Source organism: Hyla sarda, chromosome 2 (genome assembly GCF_029499605.1).
Source record: "Hyla sarda isolate aHylSar1 chromosome 2, aHylSar1.hap1, whole genome shotgun sequence".
NCBI classification, from domain to species: domain Eukaryota; kingdom Metazoa; phylum Chordata; class Amphibia; order Anura; family Hylidae; genus Hyla; species Hyla sarda.
This window is the reverse complement of record NC_079190.1, coordinates 213,844,554-213,861,615: the sequence shown is the minus strand read 5'-3', so window position 1 is coordinate 213,861,615 and position 17,062 is coordinate 213,844,554. Positions and strand designations below refer to the sequence as shown.

General features: G+C 48.0%; 2 protein-coding genes across 4 annotated transcripts in view; one reads left to right on the top strand and one right to left on the bottom strand.

Moving 5' to 3' along the window:
- The window catches only part of CIP2A (cellular inhibitor of PP2A), a 71,352-nt gene extending 58,416 nt beyond the window's left edge, over positions 1–12,936 (bottom strand). The window contains exons 1-4 of one of the 2 annotated variants that reach the window (XM_056556293.1): positions 12,701–12,936; positions 12,484–12,631; positions 6,579–6,691; positions 2,651–2,745 (exon numbers count right to left, since the gene is read on the bottom strand). In XM_056556293.1, coding sequence (XP_056412268.1) covers positions 2,651–2,745; positions 6,579–6,691; positions 12,484–12,631; positions 12,701–12,802 — 458 coding nt within the window. In that variant the 5' untranslated portion in view covers positions 12,803–12,936. Of the gene's footprint in view, positions 1–2,408; positions 2,466–2,650; positions 2,746–6,578; positions 6,692–12,483; positions 12,632–12,700 lie in introns of those variants that run through there. The other variant, XM_056556294.1, reaches the window with a different exon arrangement.
- Positions 12,937–12,943: 7 nt separating this feature from the next.
- The window catches only part of LOC130355737 (T-cell receptor-associated transmembrane adapter 1), a 178,176-nt gene continuing 174,057 nt past the window's right edge, over positions 12,944–17,062 (top strand). For both annotated transcript variants that reach the window (XM_056556299.1, XM_056556296.1), the window contains exon 1: positions 12,944–13,070. The gene's annotated coding sequence lies outside the window, so the exon portion shown is untranslated. The remainder of the gene's footprint in view (positions 13,071–17,062) is intronic.

The following is a 17,062-nucleotide window of genomic DNA, read 5'->3' as shown; positions in this document are numbered from 1 at the left end:
AACTGAACATGAATTACGAAAATGGCAAAGATCCCTCGAGGGGACACAACCTGAAAGGACATAGCCCCGAAATAAGAAGCCATACATAACCCATAATAGCAGGCACCATATAGTACATAACCTCACTATGAAAAACATATATATCAACACAGTTGTACTATCAAAAGGAGAGCACACGGAGAGGTTAAATCCCAGGCAGGGAGGGAGGGAAAAATAAAACCCAAATAGAAGGAAAAATTGTTAAAAATAAATAAAATTTGTGAAAAAATAAAAAAGGTCCAAATTGTAGGGGACAGCAGACATCACATTGTGTGGAGCGGGGACAATGGTGATGTAGGGAAAACAAAAAAGTCCAGAGGAAGTCCTATATCAGGAGAGCATCCCGAAAGTATGGAGGAAAAAAGTCATAACAGAATCAAAACAAAAGCAGGGCCCAAAATTACTTATCTCCTCTTATCCCGGTGTCCGAGGAAGCGGGCGAAGACGCTTGTACGGAGACGCCACGATCTTCTGACCTTGTTCAGACGTTGGGGTAAGGGAGCCGGGTCATCGCAAGGTATGTTTTCCCGGCAGAGAATCTCCAATGCCTCTTGGGGGTTACGAGCTGTAAATGGAGTGGACCGAATCTGGGACTGCAGGTTAAAGGGGAAACCCCACCGATACTTAATCTGTGTTATCTGCAAGGCCAGGGTGAAAGGCCGCATGTGTCGCCTCCTTTCCAGCGTAGATAGGGCCAGATCGGTATATAGGTGGACCGAAGACGGGAGACCCGGCAATGGGTCAACATTCCTGGCCGCCTGCAGGATACGATCCCGGGCTTCAGGGTAGTGCAAGCACAGGACCACATCTCGTGGGGTATCCAGGTTCTTTGGACGGGCCAGCGCTCTGTGAATACGGCCCATACGGAAGAGACCTGGGTCAGCCTGTCGTAGGAGGGTTCGAAACAGACCAGTAATCACTGTGGTGAGATCCATAAGAGATTCCGGTAGACCCCGGACACGTAGGTTGGCCCGGCAAGACCTATTCTCCAAGTCCTCCATTTTAAGTTCGAGCATTTCTAGGCGGTCGGCATGATCCGCATTGGTCAGGCGTTCGGTCTCCAAGGCTTCAGCAATATCATCGGCTTTTAGCTTGAGATCTGCCACTCTCTGGCCCAGGTCCCCTATTTGCTTAGTAAAATCCGCCACTGCCTTAGCATGTTCAGTTTTAAACATACCCTGAATGGTACGGAAGAGATCAGCGGGTGTGAGCGGAAAGTCTTGCTGTTGATCAGGGGGAGGCGGGTCGGCATCTTGGGCTTCGGGCCCGTCCAGAAAATTTCAGGTATAGTTTGGGACATAGACCTCTGGGAAGCTCCAACACGGGTCAGGTCTTGGTTGGTCATGAGGGCTAGAAAAATCAGCGATAATTAGGCATTAATCCCGCAGGCAGCACGGAGCTCACAGGAAATGCGTCCTCGCCAGCGAGCCGCGCATGCGCCCCCACATACTTTTTTCTACCAGTCAGTATGATTCCAACAATACTACATTTGGATCATTTTTATTTTTTTACTATAAAAATAAAAAATTTCTATACATCGCTATGTTCTGATCCATATAACGTGTGAGGGCTCATTTTTTTGCACTGTGATCTGTAGTTTTATTAGCATCACTTCTGGATGAGAATTTTAAATTTTTTATTCTTTTTTTCTGGGATGTGATAAAAGAACAGAAATGTGGAAATGTAACTTTGTTATTTGAATGCATTTACGCCATTGATGGTGCAGGATCAGGAATGTAATAACGTAAGAGTTTGGACAATTCCACACGCATCCATACCAAATTTTTCCTTTTTAAATTTTTTTTTATTTGTAAAATGGGGTGAGGGAAAAGCTTTATATTTTTAATTACATTTTTATTTACCATTTTAGCTCCCCTATAGAACATTGATAAGCAATCATTTGCCTACAAAGATTAATGCAATGCATATGCTTTGAGCTATGGCACTCTGGTGTAGCCTGCCATAGGCAAAATGTATCAGCAGAGCAGTCACAGCCAACATCCAGGTAAACTGGCCGTAAACTACAGTTTATGGATACACCCCACTCCCCAATATATATTCCCTATACTAAAATAATACATTTTTTTTTACATATTTCTCGGATATCAATGAATAAGTAAAAATGTAAACATCATGGATCACAGAAACAATTAAGCAAAAAATATTTTAATAACTGAACGAGAATCTGTATAGATTGGAAATCTGCATATACCAGAGAAAAGAAAAAAAATCAGTTGTATCAGTTCAGTAAAATGATATGTATAGTCTGAATACTTTATAACGGTAAGAACATTTAGTCAAGATGACATTACATTATTACATTTGTAATAAATCTCTAATATGCCATCAAATAAAGTTAGGTCACTTACTAATGACAAGTCTAATTACATTCTTCTTCCCTTCTGCCATAAGGAACAGCTAAATTGCTGCACAAAAGGGAAAAAAAATTGCATTAGACAGGATAGGACGTGTGCTTTTTATTTTACAGCATATTTGAGCTTTATTTTACAAACCATCTTAGAGAAATCACATTTGTCTAGATATCTAGGTGCACCCTATCTCTGAAATACAATACATAATATACCAAATCAACAAAAACTTGACTACTTACATTCTGTTCATCAGGAATGAAATTAATTCTTCTATGTTGACACTTGCATGTAGAACTCTTATATTGTAGGTTAGTCTTTGCAGCAGTTTAATGCTCTAATAAAAATACAAACCTGTTATTAGCAGTGTGTTTTGTTATGGGGGAAAAGTGAAATAAATAACCAGTTAGGGGAATATATCAAAACCTGTGTAGAGTAAAGGTTGAACAGTTCAGAGGCCCTTTTCAAAATTAAAGAAGGGATCTGATTGGTTGCCATGGGCAACTGGTCAACTTTTCCTCTATACAGAGTTTGATAAATCTCCCCTGTTGTCCCCAAAAATGCTCTAAATTTACACAAATGTTAATATGCCTGACACTTTGTTGGATGGGTAGTGTCTTGATAATATTTCCTATATCTTTGTAGGAGAATACTTTCTAGCGTCAATAATTTAAATTAAAGACAACCTGTCAGATGTTTTATGCTGCCCAAATAATAGGACAGGCTCTATTGGGATTTAATTTACTCTGAAATGCCATGGCCAGGACCTGGGTATGCAGTATAGTCAAGTAGGCTCTGTACCTCTACTCCCCACCCTGCTGTGTTTGACTAACAGATCTCTCACTTTGTGTATAAGGAGAAATTAGTCAATTAAGCTCAGCAGGGCAGGGAGAAGCAGTGGCGAGCTGGCCTACTGGACTGTATACCATGTTCCTGGCTCATCTATGAGGCGCTGCAGCTTCAGAAAATCCTGGTTTTAGTCTGTTTAATTTATATGCTGCATCCCATTCTGCCAAAACAGCAGTCTGTCGGCTCTGTCGCCAGCCCTAATCTCCTCTGTATTTATTTTAAAGGCTTCTTTCACACTGATTGGAACGGCTGTCAAACTTAAAATGGGGTCCATCTGGCACCGCAGTATTTCAGAAGGAGTAGTGGGAGAAAAAGACGGCGCAAGATGAATTTTTTCTCCCGCTATTTTCCCCGCCGGCCATCACACTACCTTGTCACAATGGTAGTGTGAAAGAAGCTTTCATTATTTTTTTTTTAAATGATCAGCATATAATAATGGCTGAAGGGGTTCCCAGCAGCCAGACATCTTATCACCTATCCTAAGATGTTTAGGATGTTTTTCAAATCAACTGATGCCAGAAGGTTAAACAAATTTGTAAATTACCTTTTTTTTTTTTTATCCTAATCCCTTCAGTTCTTACCAGCTGTTGTATACTCCAGAGGAAGTTGAGTTCTTTTCAGTCTGACCACAGTGCTCTCTGCTGACACCTCTGTCCATGTCAGGAACTGTCCGGAGCAGGATAGGTTTGCTATGGGAATTTTCTCCTGCTCTGGACAGTTCCTGACACGGACAGAGGTGTCAGCAGAGCAGCGTGGTCAGACTGAAAACTATACAACTTCCTCTGTAGTATGCTGATAAGTACTAGAAGGATTAAGATTTTTTTAAACAAATTATTTACAGATCTGTTTAACTATCTGGCACCAGTTGATTTGAAAAAAAAAAAAAAAATATATATATATATATATATATATATATATATATATATATATATATATAAATAAAATTAAAAAAAATGGTTTTCCACTGGAGTACCCCTTTAAAGCAAAGTGCAAATAGAATTAAAACATTTCAATTATTCTTGCAGATATGTCATTTTGATCTAATTTTTTCTATAACAGTAGGTGCTGACAGAGAAATGCAACTCCATATTTTTTCCCTAATTCTGATCTATTTGAGAATATCCCATCTGTGGCCCTTGTGCGCTCCATGACTCATACACAGGCCTGAGACATGAAGGCGTACAATGTGTATTTTGTGTCTTGCTTTTATTTAGGATATTTTATAGGCATCATATCAAGATGTAGAGGTTTAGAGGTCCTAAACATTTTTGAGAGACAAATTGATGTTTTCATTGGTACTATTTTAGGATACATGCAACACTCTGATCACTTTTTATATGTTGGTACGAATAAAAAATAAAAAAAAATCAGTTCTGCCATTGTTTTTTTTATTGAACTTTTTATTGTCATTCTCCATGCAGTATAAATGACGTTATCTTTAGTCTGTGGTTTGTTACTATTATGGCGATACCTAATGTTCATACTTCACGGTTTGTCACATTAAAAGAAGTCCAGTAGCGGAAAAGTTATTCCCTATCCTAAGGATAGGGGACAAGTTTCAGACCACAGGAACCCCCTCGATCTCCTGTAGAGGGTCGCACAGAGCGGCAGCCGACATGCCCCCTCAATACAGCGCTATGGCAGAGCCAGAGATTGCCGAAAACAGCGCTCCGGCTCTGCCATAGCGTTATATTGAGGAGGTGTGTCAGCCGCCGCTTTGTGCGGTGGTTGACACACTCCCTTCCCATAAACTGCCGCGGCCCCTTACGGGAGATTGTGAGGGGTCCCAGCAGTCAGACCCACCCGTGATCTTAAACTTATCCCCTATATAATTTTTTTTTACAGTGTTCCTCATACGGTTGAATAATGTGAAAGTTTTATTGCTTGGGTTGCAATGAAATTTGCAACACGACTGCAAAATGGACGTGTGTGTGTGTGGGTGTATATATATATATATATATATATATATATATATATATATACACACATATACACACACATACATACACACACACATTCATTTGTGGGTAGGGGCTAAAATGTTCGTCAAACTCAGAGAATTGTACGCTCCATTTATTCCAGGGACAACTTTGTTCCCGATTCCCAGGATCAGTAATGGTCCCACTGATCAGCATGTTATCTCCTATCTGATGGGCACCCTAACACTGATTTATTTATTTTTTATTAATAATTTGTTTACTGAAATTTCCTACTATTGAGCTGCGGCTTGGAGAAATAAGATAAACCCATCAGACTTCTTTCTACTTTCTCAGTGTAAGGGCATGTTCACATGGCCAAAAACAAGCGGTGATTTATCAAAACCTGCGCAGAAAAGTTGACCAGTTGCCCATAGAAACCAGATTACTTCTGAAGCGATCTGATTGTTGCTATAGTCATGTGGCCAACTTTTCCTCTGCACAGGTTTTAATAAAGCCGCCCCCTCCCAAGTATATGAAATTGGCTTTAAAAACAGAGCCAAAAATGCTTCTATTTTAGCATGGTTTTTACATTTTTTTCTGGTGCCAAAAACAGCACCGAAATGCATAAAAATCCCATCGAATGTACAGTAAGTGTTTTTTTCACTCTGCTTTCAATGGGAAACCTTGGAGGGAAGGTCAAACTGTAGATAGAAAAGCATACACAATGCAGTTTGCAGAGGGGGAAAATACAATAAGAATTAAATAAAATATTTTTAGAGGTGTCTATAGCCTTTAAAATTCAGTGCCAAATTTTCATGAGCATTAACAACCTGACCACTGAAATTTGTCTAGCCTTGCCTAAAAAGACAAATATAAAATGTGTTAACTGGGCAAAACAACTTTCTTAAAGGGGTACTCCACTGGCCAGCGTTCGGAACTAAATGTTCCGAACGCCGTTTTCGTGCTGCGGGATCGGCCACGCCCCTTGTGACATCATGACCATGCCCCCTCAATGCAAATCTATGGGAGGGGGTGTGGTGACCCTCACACCCCCTCCCATAGACTTGCATTGTGGGGGCGTGTAGCAAGGGGCATGTACGACCCCTGCAGTGCAAAAACAGCGTTCAGAACATTTAGTTCTAAACGCTGGCCACTGCAGCATCCCTTTATGGTGTATTCACATGTACAGTATTTTTCGCAGATTTGATGTGCAGGATTTTCTGCTGCAAATTTCAAGGTAAATTGAATGACAACACAGCTTGAAATCCTGCACATCAAATCTGTGCAGAATACTGTACGTGTGAATAGACCCTAAACTGGAAAATATTCATAACTGCTATATTTCATATAAGATATTACATGTAAGACAATGCTTGCTAAACATAAATATGGTTTCACAAACCTGTAACAAAACAGGATCATTCAGGATAGAACTGTATCTATGAACCACACCAGCCAGCACACTGATCATATTGTAGGTTGCATGAAGCGTTTCTCTTGTTTGAACATCAGAAGCTATTATATATATATATAAAAGAAAACAACAAACAAAAACAACACAAAAGAAATGTAAGGCTGTGATATATTTTAAAACTATCACAGTTAAACTTACACAAGCACTGTGCAGCAATGTCACATGTACCTAGTACAGAGCCATAGTGCCTCCACAACACATTACATTCTCTTGTAGGAGCAACGGTCCTGCTAATAAATGGACACCAGATGGACCCCATATTATGACATTTCTGAATATACTTTTGATGCTAGGACCACACACACATTGTTGTCCGCTTAGATGGCAATGAATTTCAGATGAATTACGCTAAAAAAATTAGCAAGATCATTCTTTTGGCAGTGGAATGTCTTCTGCTGAAATTCCGTAGTGTACATGCACTGTGCAGCGAAATCCTGGAACTGCTGCTGTACCGGAACTTCAAAGTGGAATTCCATTCAGAAATTCTTTAGAGTGAATCTAGTCTAACGCACTGCTAATGTAAGGTGCCCTATACTGTACCTTCAATAGCTCTTAGCTAACACCTCTCTCTTCCCCTCCTCCCTACAGATGCACGCAATGTGTTTTCAGAAAGTCACTGTCACATACCACTGGGTGTGGCTTATCCATATGGAGAAAAAGGATGAGGGGCCACTAATGACTGCGAGCCCCAGGGGGGAGATGAGGGGCCACTAATGACTGCGAGCCCCAGGGGGGAGATGAGGGGCCACTAATGACTGCGAGCCCCAGGGGGGAGATGCGGGGCCACTAATGACTGCGAGCCCCAGGGGGGAGATGAGGGGCCACTAATGACTGCGAGCCCCAGGGGGGAGATGAGGGGCCACTAATGACTGCGAGCCCCAGGGGGGAGATGAGGGGCCACTAATGACTGCGAGCCCCGGGGGGAGATGAGGGGCCACTAATGACTGCGAGCCCCGGGGGGAGATGAGGGGCCACTAAAGACTGCGACCCCCCGGGGGGGAGATGAGGGGCCACTAAAGACTGCGACCCCCCGGGGGGGAGATGAGGGGCCACTAAAGACTGCGACCCCCCGGGGGGGAGATGAGGGGCCACTAAAGACTGCGACCCCCCGGGGGGGAGATGAGGGGCCACTAAAGACTGCGACCCCCCGGGGGGGAGATGAGGGGCCACTAAAGACTGCGACCCCCCGGGGGGGAGATGAGGGGCCACTAATGACTGCGACCCCCCGGGGGGGAGATGAGGGGCCACTAATGACTGCGACCCCCCGGGGGGGAGATGAGGGGCCACTAATGCCTGCGACCCCCCGGGGGGGAGATGAGGGGCCACTAATGCCTGCGACCCCCCGGGGGGGAGATGAGGGGCCACTAATGCCTGCGACCCCCCGGGGGGGAGATGAGGGGCCACTAATGCCTGCGACCCCCCGGGGGGGAGATGAGGGGCCACTAATGCCTGCGACCCCCCGGGGGGGAGATGAGGGGCCACTAATGCCTGCGACCCCCCGGGGGGGAGATGAGGGGCCACTAATGCCTGCGACCCCCCGGGGGGGAGATGAGGGGCCACTAATGCCTGCGACCCCCCGGGGGGGAGATGAGGGGCCACTAATGCCTGCGACCCCCCGGGGGGGAGATGAGGGGCCACTAATGCCTGCGACCCCCCGGGGGGGAGATGAGGGGCCACTAATGCCTGCGACCCCCCGGGGGGGAGATGAGGGGCCACTAATGCCTGCGACCCCCCGGGGGGGAGATGAGGGGCCACTAATGCCTGCGACCCCCCGGGGGGGAGATGAGGGGCCACTAATGCCTGCGACCCCCCGGGGGGGAGATGAGGGGCCACTAATGCCTGCGACCCCCCGGGGGGGAGATGAGGGGCCACTAATGCCTGCGACCCCCCGGGGGGGAGATGAGGGGCCACTAATGCCTGCGACCCCCCGGGGGGGAGATGAGGGGCCACTAATGCCTGCGACCCCCCGGGGGGGAGATGAGGGGCCACTAATGCCTGCGACCCCCCGGGGGGGAGATGAGGGGCCACTAATGCCTGCGACCCCCCGGGGGGGAGATGAGGGGCCACTAATGCCTGCGACCCCCCGGGGGGGAGATGAGGGGCCACTAATGCCTGCGACCCCCCGGGGGGGAGATGAGGGGCCACTAATGCCTGCGACCCCCCGGGGGGGAGATGAGGGGCCACTAATGCCTGCGACCCCCCGGGGGGGAGATGAGGGGCCACTAATGCCTGCGACCCCCCGGGGGGGAGATGAGGGGCCACTAATGCCTGCGACCCCCCGGGGGGGAGATGAGGGGCCACTAATGCCTGCGACCCCCCGGGGGGGAGATGAGGGGCCACTAATGCCTGCGACCCCCCGGGGGGGAGATGAGGGGCCACTAATGCCTGCGACCCCCCGGGGGGGAGATGAGGGGCCACTAATGCCTGCGACCCCCCGGGGGGGAGATGAGGGGCCACTAATGCCTGCGACCCCCCGGGGGGGAGATGAGGGGCCACTAATGCCTGCGACCCCCCGGGGGGGAGATGAGGGGCCACTAATGCCTGCGACCCCCCGGGGGGGAGATGAGGGGCCACTAATGCCTGCGACCCCCCGGGGGGGAGATGAGGGGCCACTAATGCCTGCGACCCCCCGGGGGGGAGATGAGGGGCCACTAATGCCTGCGACCCCCCGGGGGGGAGATGAGGGGCCACTAATGCCTGCGACCCCCCGGGGGGGAGATGAGGGGCCACTAATGCCTGCGACCCCCCGGGGGGGAGATGAGGGGCCACTAATGCCTGCGACCCCCCGGGGGGAGATGAGGGGCCACTAATGCCTGCGACCCCCCGGGGGGAGATGAGGGGCCACTAATGCCTGCGACCCCCCGGGGGGAGATGAGGGGCCACTAATGCCTGTGACCCCCCGGGGGGAGATGAGGGGCCACTAATGCCTGTGACCCCCCGGGGGGAGATGAGGGGCCACTAATGCCTGTGACCCCCCCGGGGGGAGATGAGGGGCCACTAATGCCTGTGACCCCCCCGGGGGGGAGATGAGGGGCCACTAATGCCTGTGACCCCCCGGGGGGAGATGAGGGGCCACTAATGCCTGTGACCCCCCGGGGGGAGATGAGGGGCCACTAATGCCTGTGACCCCCGGGGGGAGATGAGGGGCCACTAATGCCTGTGACCCCCCGGGGGGAGATGAGGGGCCACTAATGCCTGTGACCCCCCGGGGGGAGATGAGGGGCCACTAATGCCTGTGACCCCCCGGGGGGAGATGAGGGGCCACTAATGCCTGTGACCCCCCGGGGGGAGATGAGGGGCCACTAATGCCTGTGACCCCCCGGGGGGAGATGAGGGGCCACTAATGCCTGTGACCCCCCGGGGGGAGATGAGGGGCCACTAATGCCTGTGACCCCCCGGGGGGAGATGAGGGGCCACTAATGCCTGTGACCCCCCGGGGGGAGATGAGGGGCCACTAATGCCTGTGACCCCCCGGGGGGAGATGAGGGGCCACTAATGCCTGTGACCCCCCGGGGGGGAGATGAGGGGCCACTAATGCCTGTGACCCCCCGGGGGGGAGATGAGGGGCCACTAATGCCTGTGACCCCCCGGGGGGGAGATGAGGGGCCACTAATGCCTGTGACCCCCCGGGGGGGAGATGAGGGGCCACTAATGCCTGTGACCCCCCGGGGGGGGATGAGGGGCCACTAATGACTGTGACCCCCCGGGGGGAGATGAGGGGCCACTAATGACTGTGACCCCCCGGGGGGAGATGAGGGGCCACTAAAGACTGTGACCCCCCGGGGGGAGATGAGGGGCCACTAATGACTGTGACCCCCCGGGGGGAGATGAGGGGCCACTAATGACTGTGACCCCCCGGGGGGAGATGAGGGGCCACTAATGACTGTGACCCCCCGGGGGGAGATGAGGGGCCACTAATGACTGTGACCCCCCGGGGGGAGATGAGGGGCCACTAATGACTGTGACCCCCCGGGGGGAGATGAGGGGCCACTAATGACTGTGACCCCCCCGGGGGGAGATGAGGGGCCACTAATGACTGTGACCCCCCCGGGGGGAGATGAGGGGCCACTAATGACTGTGACCCCCCGGGGGGAGATGAGGGGCCACTAATGACTGTGACCCCCCCGGGGGGGGGGGAGATGAGGGGCCACTAATGACTGTGACCCCCCCGGGGGGGGGGAGATGAGGGGCCACTAATGACTGTGACCCCCCGGGGGGGAGATGAGGGGCCACTAATGACTGTGACCCCCCGGGGGGGAGATGAGGGGCCACTAATGACTGTGACCCCCCGGGGGGGAGATGAGGGGCCACTAATGACTGTGACCCCCCGGGGGGAGATGAGGGGCCACTAATGACTGTGACCCCCCGGGGGGAGATGAGGGGCCACTAATGACTGTGACCCCCCGGGGGGAGATGAGGGGCCACTAATGACTGTGACCCCCCGGGGGGAGATGAGGGGCCACTAATGACTGTGACCCCCCGGGGGGAGATGAGGGGCCACTAATGACGGATCATATGTTGTCACAGAACATCCCGTTGCGTAGTGACATACGGCATCCTGGTGACTAACTCTTTTGATGGCTCCTAGATTTCTACCAAATCTTGCCAAAGCATAACATCTGCTGCTTATAAAGTACGTCTCACTATACCGTAACATACCATCTGCAGTATATATAGAGAACATGTCAGGATACCGCAACAATCTGCAGTTAATACAGTAGGTGTGACTATACAGTAACACAATCTGCAGCATATATTGCACAAGTGACTATTCTGTAACATATAATCTGAAGCATATACCATACATGTCACGATATCGTAACATACAATCTGCAGCATATACTGCACGTGTGACTATACAGTAATATACGATTTGGAGCATATACAGTACATGTCACGATATCATAACATACAATCTGCAGCGTATACTGCACGTGTGATTATACAGTAATATATGATCCGGAGCATATACAGTACATGTCACGGTACCATAACATACAATCTGCAGCGTATACTGCACGTGACTATACAGTAACATACGATCTGAAGCATATACCATACATGTCACGGTACCATAACATACAATCTGCAGCGTATACTGCATGTGTGACTATACAGTAATATATGATCCGGAGCATATACAGTACATGTCACGGTACCATAACATACAATCTGCAGCATATACTGCACGTGTGACTATACAGTAATATATGATCCGGAGCATATACAGTACATGTCACGGTACCATAACATACAATCTGCAGCATATACTGCACATGTGACTATACAGTAATATATGATCCGGGGCATATACAGTACATGTCACGGTACCATAACATACAATCTGCAGCGTATACTGCACGTGTGACTATACAGTAACATACGATATGGAGCATATACAGTATATGTCACTATACAGTCTGCAGATTATACAGTACGTGTGACTATACTAACAATCTGTTGTGTATACAGCACATGTTTCTATACCACAGCACATGTCACAATACACTCTGCAGGGTATACAGTACGTGTGACTATACTAACAATCTGTTGTGTATACAGCACATGTTTCTATACCACAGCACATGTCACAATACACTCTGCAGGGTATACAGTAGGTGTGAATATACTAACACAATCTGTTGTGTATACTGCACATGTTTCTATACCACAGCACGTCACAATACACTCTGCAGGGTATACAGTAGGTGTGAATATACTAACACAATCTGTTGTGTATACAGCACATGTTTCTATACCATAACACAGCACACGTCACAATACACTCTGCGGGGTATACAGTAGGTGTGAATATACGGTAGGTGTGTCATACCCAGACTGGAGAGCAGGGTGACAGTCTTGAGGGTGACGGCAGGGCTGGTGTTGGGGTCCTCGATCAGCTCCACCAGGCTGCTCAGACACTCACTGGGCAGGATGTGGTTGGACACAAACAGCTTGTTGAGCTTTAGCCCCAGGAAGGCCTGTCAGATGAAGGGACAAGGGTTAGCGGTGATCCCAGCCAGTCCTCGCCCCCCATTACCCTCCCCTACCTCCAGCTGTCTCTGCAGCGCTGCCCCATTGGCCTCGTTCTTGCAGCTCCTGTACTGCGCCACTGCCAGGAGTAAGCTCTTCATACAGGACACTTGGTCCATGGCGGCCGCGTACAACACAAGAACAGAGCTCCAGCTGATACCGCATACACTACAGCGACCTCATTTCGCGCCCTAAACTTTCATGACGTGACGTCAGGCTCGAGCTATGGAAGCCGGCGAGGGACAGAAGTGCTGAGAAGGCGGAGGTCACGCTGTGGGGTCGCTGACAGAGGAAGTAGTTCTGAACCTTCATGGACAAGAATGGAACACGGCAGCCTGTGTATACTATGTTATCGCGATAGAAATCAATCTAGACGCCTTTAGCTCAGTGAGTCCACAGCTTCTACTGTGCAGAGATATGTTCACACACAATAACAGGGCTGTATTTGTCATTAGACACCAGTGGGCCTGTGCCTAGGGCAGCAGTGTTGTGGGGGGCAGAACTATAGTGAGTAAAAAAAAAAAATATATATATATATATTTTTGACGTAGCTGCTGCCGCCACACTGCAGCTCGGAGGGGTGAAAAAAGTCCCCGTTAGCCACTCTTAGGGTACAAGCACACTACATTCTGGCCTTCTTTAGGGAGTGTTCACAGTACATAATTCCCGCAGAATTCCACTAGCAGAATTACGCATAGTGAACTTTAAGGCTAGGTTCACACTGTGGAATTTCTGGGTACAATATCTGACGGAGATCGAGCCGGCGGCACTAGGACCGCACGGTCTACATTGCCGTCCCCATAGATGGCAATGCATTTCTGAGCAGATCTCCCAAAAGATCCACCCAGAAATGTATTGCAGTCTATGGGGGCAGGAATGCAGTCTGCTCGGTCCTAGTGCCGCCGGCTCGATCTCCGGCAGAAATTCCGTAGTGTGAACCTAGCCTAAGGCTGGGTTCACACTACAGAATTTCTGGGCAGAATTTCTGCCGGAGATTTAGCCAGCGGCGCTAAGACCACATGGACTGCATTGCCGTCCCCATAGACGGCACTGCATTTCTGGGTTGATCTTTTGGGAGATCTGCTCAGAAATGCATTGCCATCTATGGGGACGGCAATGTAGACCGCACGGTCCTAGTGCCGCCGGCTCGATCTCCGACAGAAATTCTGCCCTGAAATTTCACAGTGTGAACCTAGCCTAAGGCTAGGTTCAGACTACGGAATCTCCAGGCAGAAAATTTCCACCCGGAGATTCTGAGTTCCGTCTGCGCCGACTGAATAAGTCAGCGCTAGGACCGCGCGGACACTGCAGTCTCCCATAGACTGCAATGTGTTCCGCGAGGAATTCCGCAATGTAGTCTGTGCGGTCCTAGTGCCGCCGGCTCGATCTCCGGCAGAAATTCTGCCCAGAAATTCTGCAGTGTGAACCTAGCCTAAATAGCAGAAATGTCCCAAACTGAGTCACAAGGGGAAACTCCATTCTGCCATAGATGTGAATGGGGTCTGCTGTTCCCATATATGTCGGCATGCCATTTTAGGCAGGTTGCCAACGGATGCGATTAACAAGGCAAGAACAAGTGTGCGCTAAATGTTCTAAAGTGATTTATTATCCAATGACTTAGGAACACACTTTGCAGTGCACAAGGACTCACACATATACTGTTCTCACACAATCCAAGGCTTTTACTTAGCAACTTGTTCTCCCATAGAAAGGTACAATGCTTAAATGGATGCAACGGAAACCAGTGCAGAGGAAAAGTAAAGCAGTTGCCCATAGCAACCAATCAGACTGCTTCTTTTATTTTTCTGTGGGCTTTTTAAAAATTATATAAGTAATCAGATTTGTCAAATTTTCCTCTGCACAGGATTTGATAAATCTTCCCCATTTTACCTACATTTACAGTGGCACATTTATCAAGCTTTTTACACTGCTTTTTGGTGTAAATGCGTCACAGATCTGTCGCACTTGCACAGAAAGAGGGGAATTTATTAAGACTGTCCTATTGTCCGCTCTATTTTAGTAAAAAAAAAAAATTAAATTGCAGCAGGTTTGGTGTGCGTGCAACAAATTCATCAAGTGGCGGACGGCACTTTGATGAATTTGTCGCATGGCAAGTCATGCTGCCGGTTTAGATGACTTTTTAGGGCTGGTAGGAGTTAGCGTTTAACCCCTTCAGGACCAAGCCCATTTTGGCCTTAAGGACCAGAGCGTTTTTTGCACATCTGACCACTGTCACTTTAAACATTAATAACTCTGGAATGCTTTTAGTTATCATTCTGATTCCGAGATTGTTTTTTCGTGACATATTCTACTTTAACATGGTGGTAAATTTTTGTGGTAACTTGCATCCTTTCCTTGTGAAAAATCCTAAAATTTTATGAAAAATTTGAAAATTTTGCATTTTTCTAACTTTGAAGCTCTCTGCTTGTAAGGAAAATGTATATTACAAATAAAAAAAATTTTTATTCACATATACAATATGTCTACTTTATGTCTGCATCATAAAAGTGATGAGTTTTTACTTTTGGAAGACACCAGAGGGCTTCAAAGTTCAGCAGCAATTTTCCAATTTTTCACAAAATTTTCAAACTCACTATTTTTCAGGGACCAGTTCAGGTTTGAAGTGGATTTGAAGGGTCTTCATATTAGAAATACCCCACAAAAGACCCCATTATAAAAACTGCACCCCCCAAAGTATTCAAAATGACATTCAGTCATCATTTTAACCCTTTAGGTGTTTCACAGGAATAGAAGCAAAGTGAAGGAGAAAATTCACAATCTTCATTTTTTACACTCGCAAGGTCTTGTAGACCCAATTTTTGAATTTTTACAAGGGGTAAAAGGAGAAAATTTATACTTATATTTGTAGCCCAATTTCTCTCGAGTAAGAACATACCTCATATGTCTATGTAAATTGTTCGGCAGGCGCAGTAGAGGGCTCAGAAGGGAAAGAGCGTCAAGGGGATTTTGGAGAGTACGTTTTTCTGAAATGGTTTTTGGGGGGCATGTTGCATTTAGGAAGCCCCTATGGTGCCAGAACAGCAAAAAACCCTCACATGGCATACCATTTTGGAAACTAGACCCCTTGAGGAACATAACAAGGAATAAAGTGAGCCTTAATACCCCACAGGTGTTTCATGACTTTTGCATATGTAAAAAAAAAATTATTTTTTTTCTCTAAAATGTGTTTCCCCCCAAATTTCAAATTTTTTCAAGGGTTAATAGCAGGAAATACCCCCCAATATTTGTAACCCCTTCTCTTCTGAGTATGGAGGTACCCCATAAGTTGACCTGAAGTGCACTATGGGCGAACTACAATGCTCAGAAGAGAAGGAGTCATATTTGGCTTTTTGAGAGCAAATTTTGCTCGGGGGGCATATCGCATTTAGGAAGCCCCTATGGTGCCAGAACAGAAAAAAAAAACACATGGCATACTATTTTGGAAACGAGACCCCTTGAGGAACGTAACAAGGGATACAGTGAGCATTTGCCCCATACTGGTGTCTGACAGATCTTTGGAACAGTGGGCTGTACAAGTTTTCATTTTCACGGACCACTGTTCCAAAGATCCGTCAGACACCTGTGGGGGGTAAATTCTCACTGCACCCCTCATTACATTCCGTGAGGGGTGTCGTTTCCGAAATGGGGTCACATGTGGGGTTTTTTTTTTTTTGCGTTTGTCAAAACCGCTGTAACAATCAGCCACCCCTGTGCAAATCACCTCAAATGTACATGGCGCACTCTCCCTTCTGGGCCTTGTTGTGCGCCCCCAGAGCACTTTGCGCCCACATATGGGGTATCTCCGTAGTCGGGAGAAATTGCGTTACAAATTTTGGGGGGCTTTTTTCCCTTTTACCTCTTGTGAAAATGTAAAGTATAGGGCAACACCAGCATGTCAGTGTAAAAAATGTAATTTTTTTACACTAACATTCTGGTGTAGACCCCAACATTTCCTTTTCATGAAGGGTTAAAGAAGAAAAAGCCCCCCAAACCTTGTAACGCAATTTCTCCCGAGTATGGCGATACCCCATATGTCGCCCTAAACTGTTGCCTTAAAATACGACAGGGCTCCAAAGTGAGAGTGCCGTGCGCACTTGAGGCCTAAATTAGGGATTTGCATAGGGGTGGACATAGGGGTATTCTACGCCAGTGATTCCCAAACAGGGTGCCTCCAGCTGTTGCAAAACTCCCAGCATGCGTGGACAGTCAACGGCTGTCCGGCAATACTGGGAGTTGTTGTTTTTCAACAGCTGAATGCTCTGCTTTGGAAACAGTGGCGTACCGGACGTTCTTATTGGGGGAGGGGGGCTGTGTAGGGGTATGTGTATATGTAGTGTTTTTAACTTTTTATTTTATTTTGTGTTAGTGTAGTGTAGTGT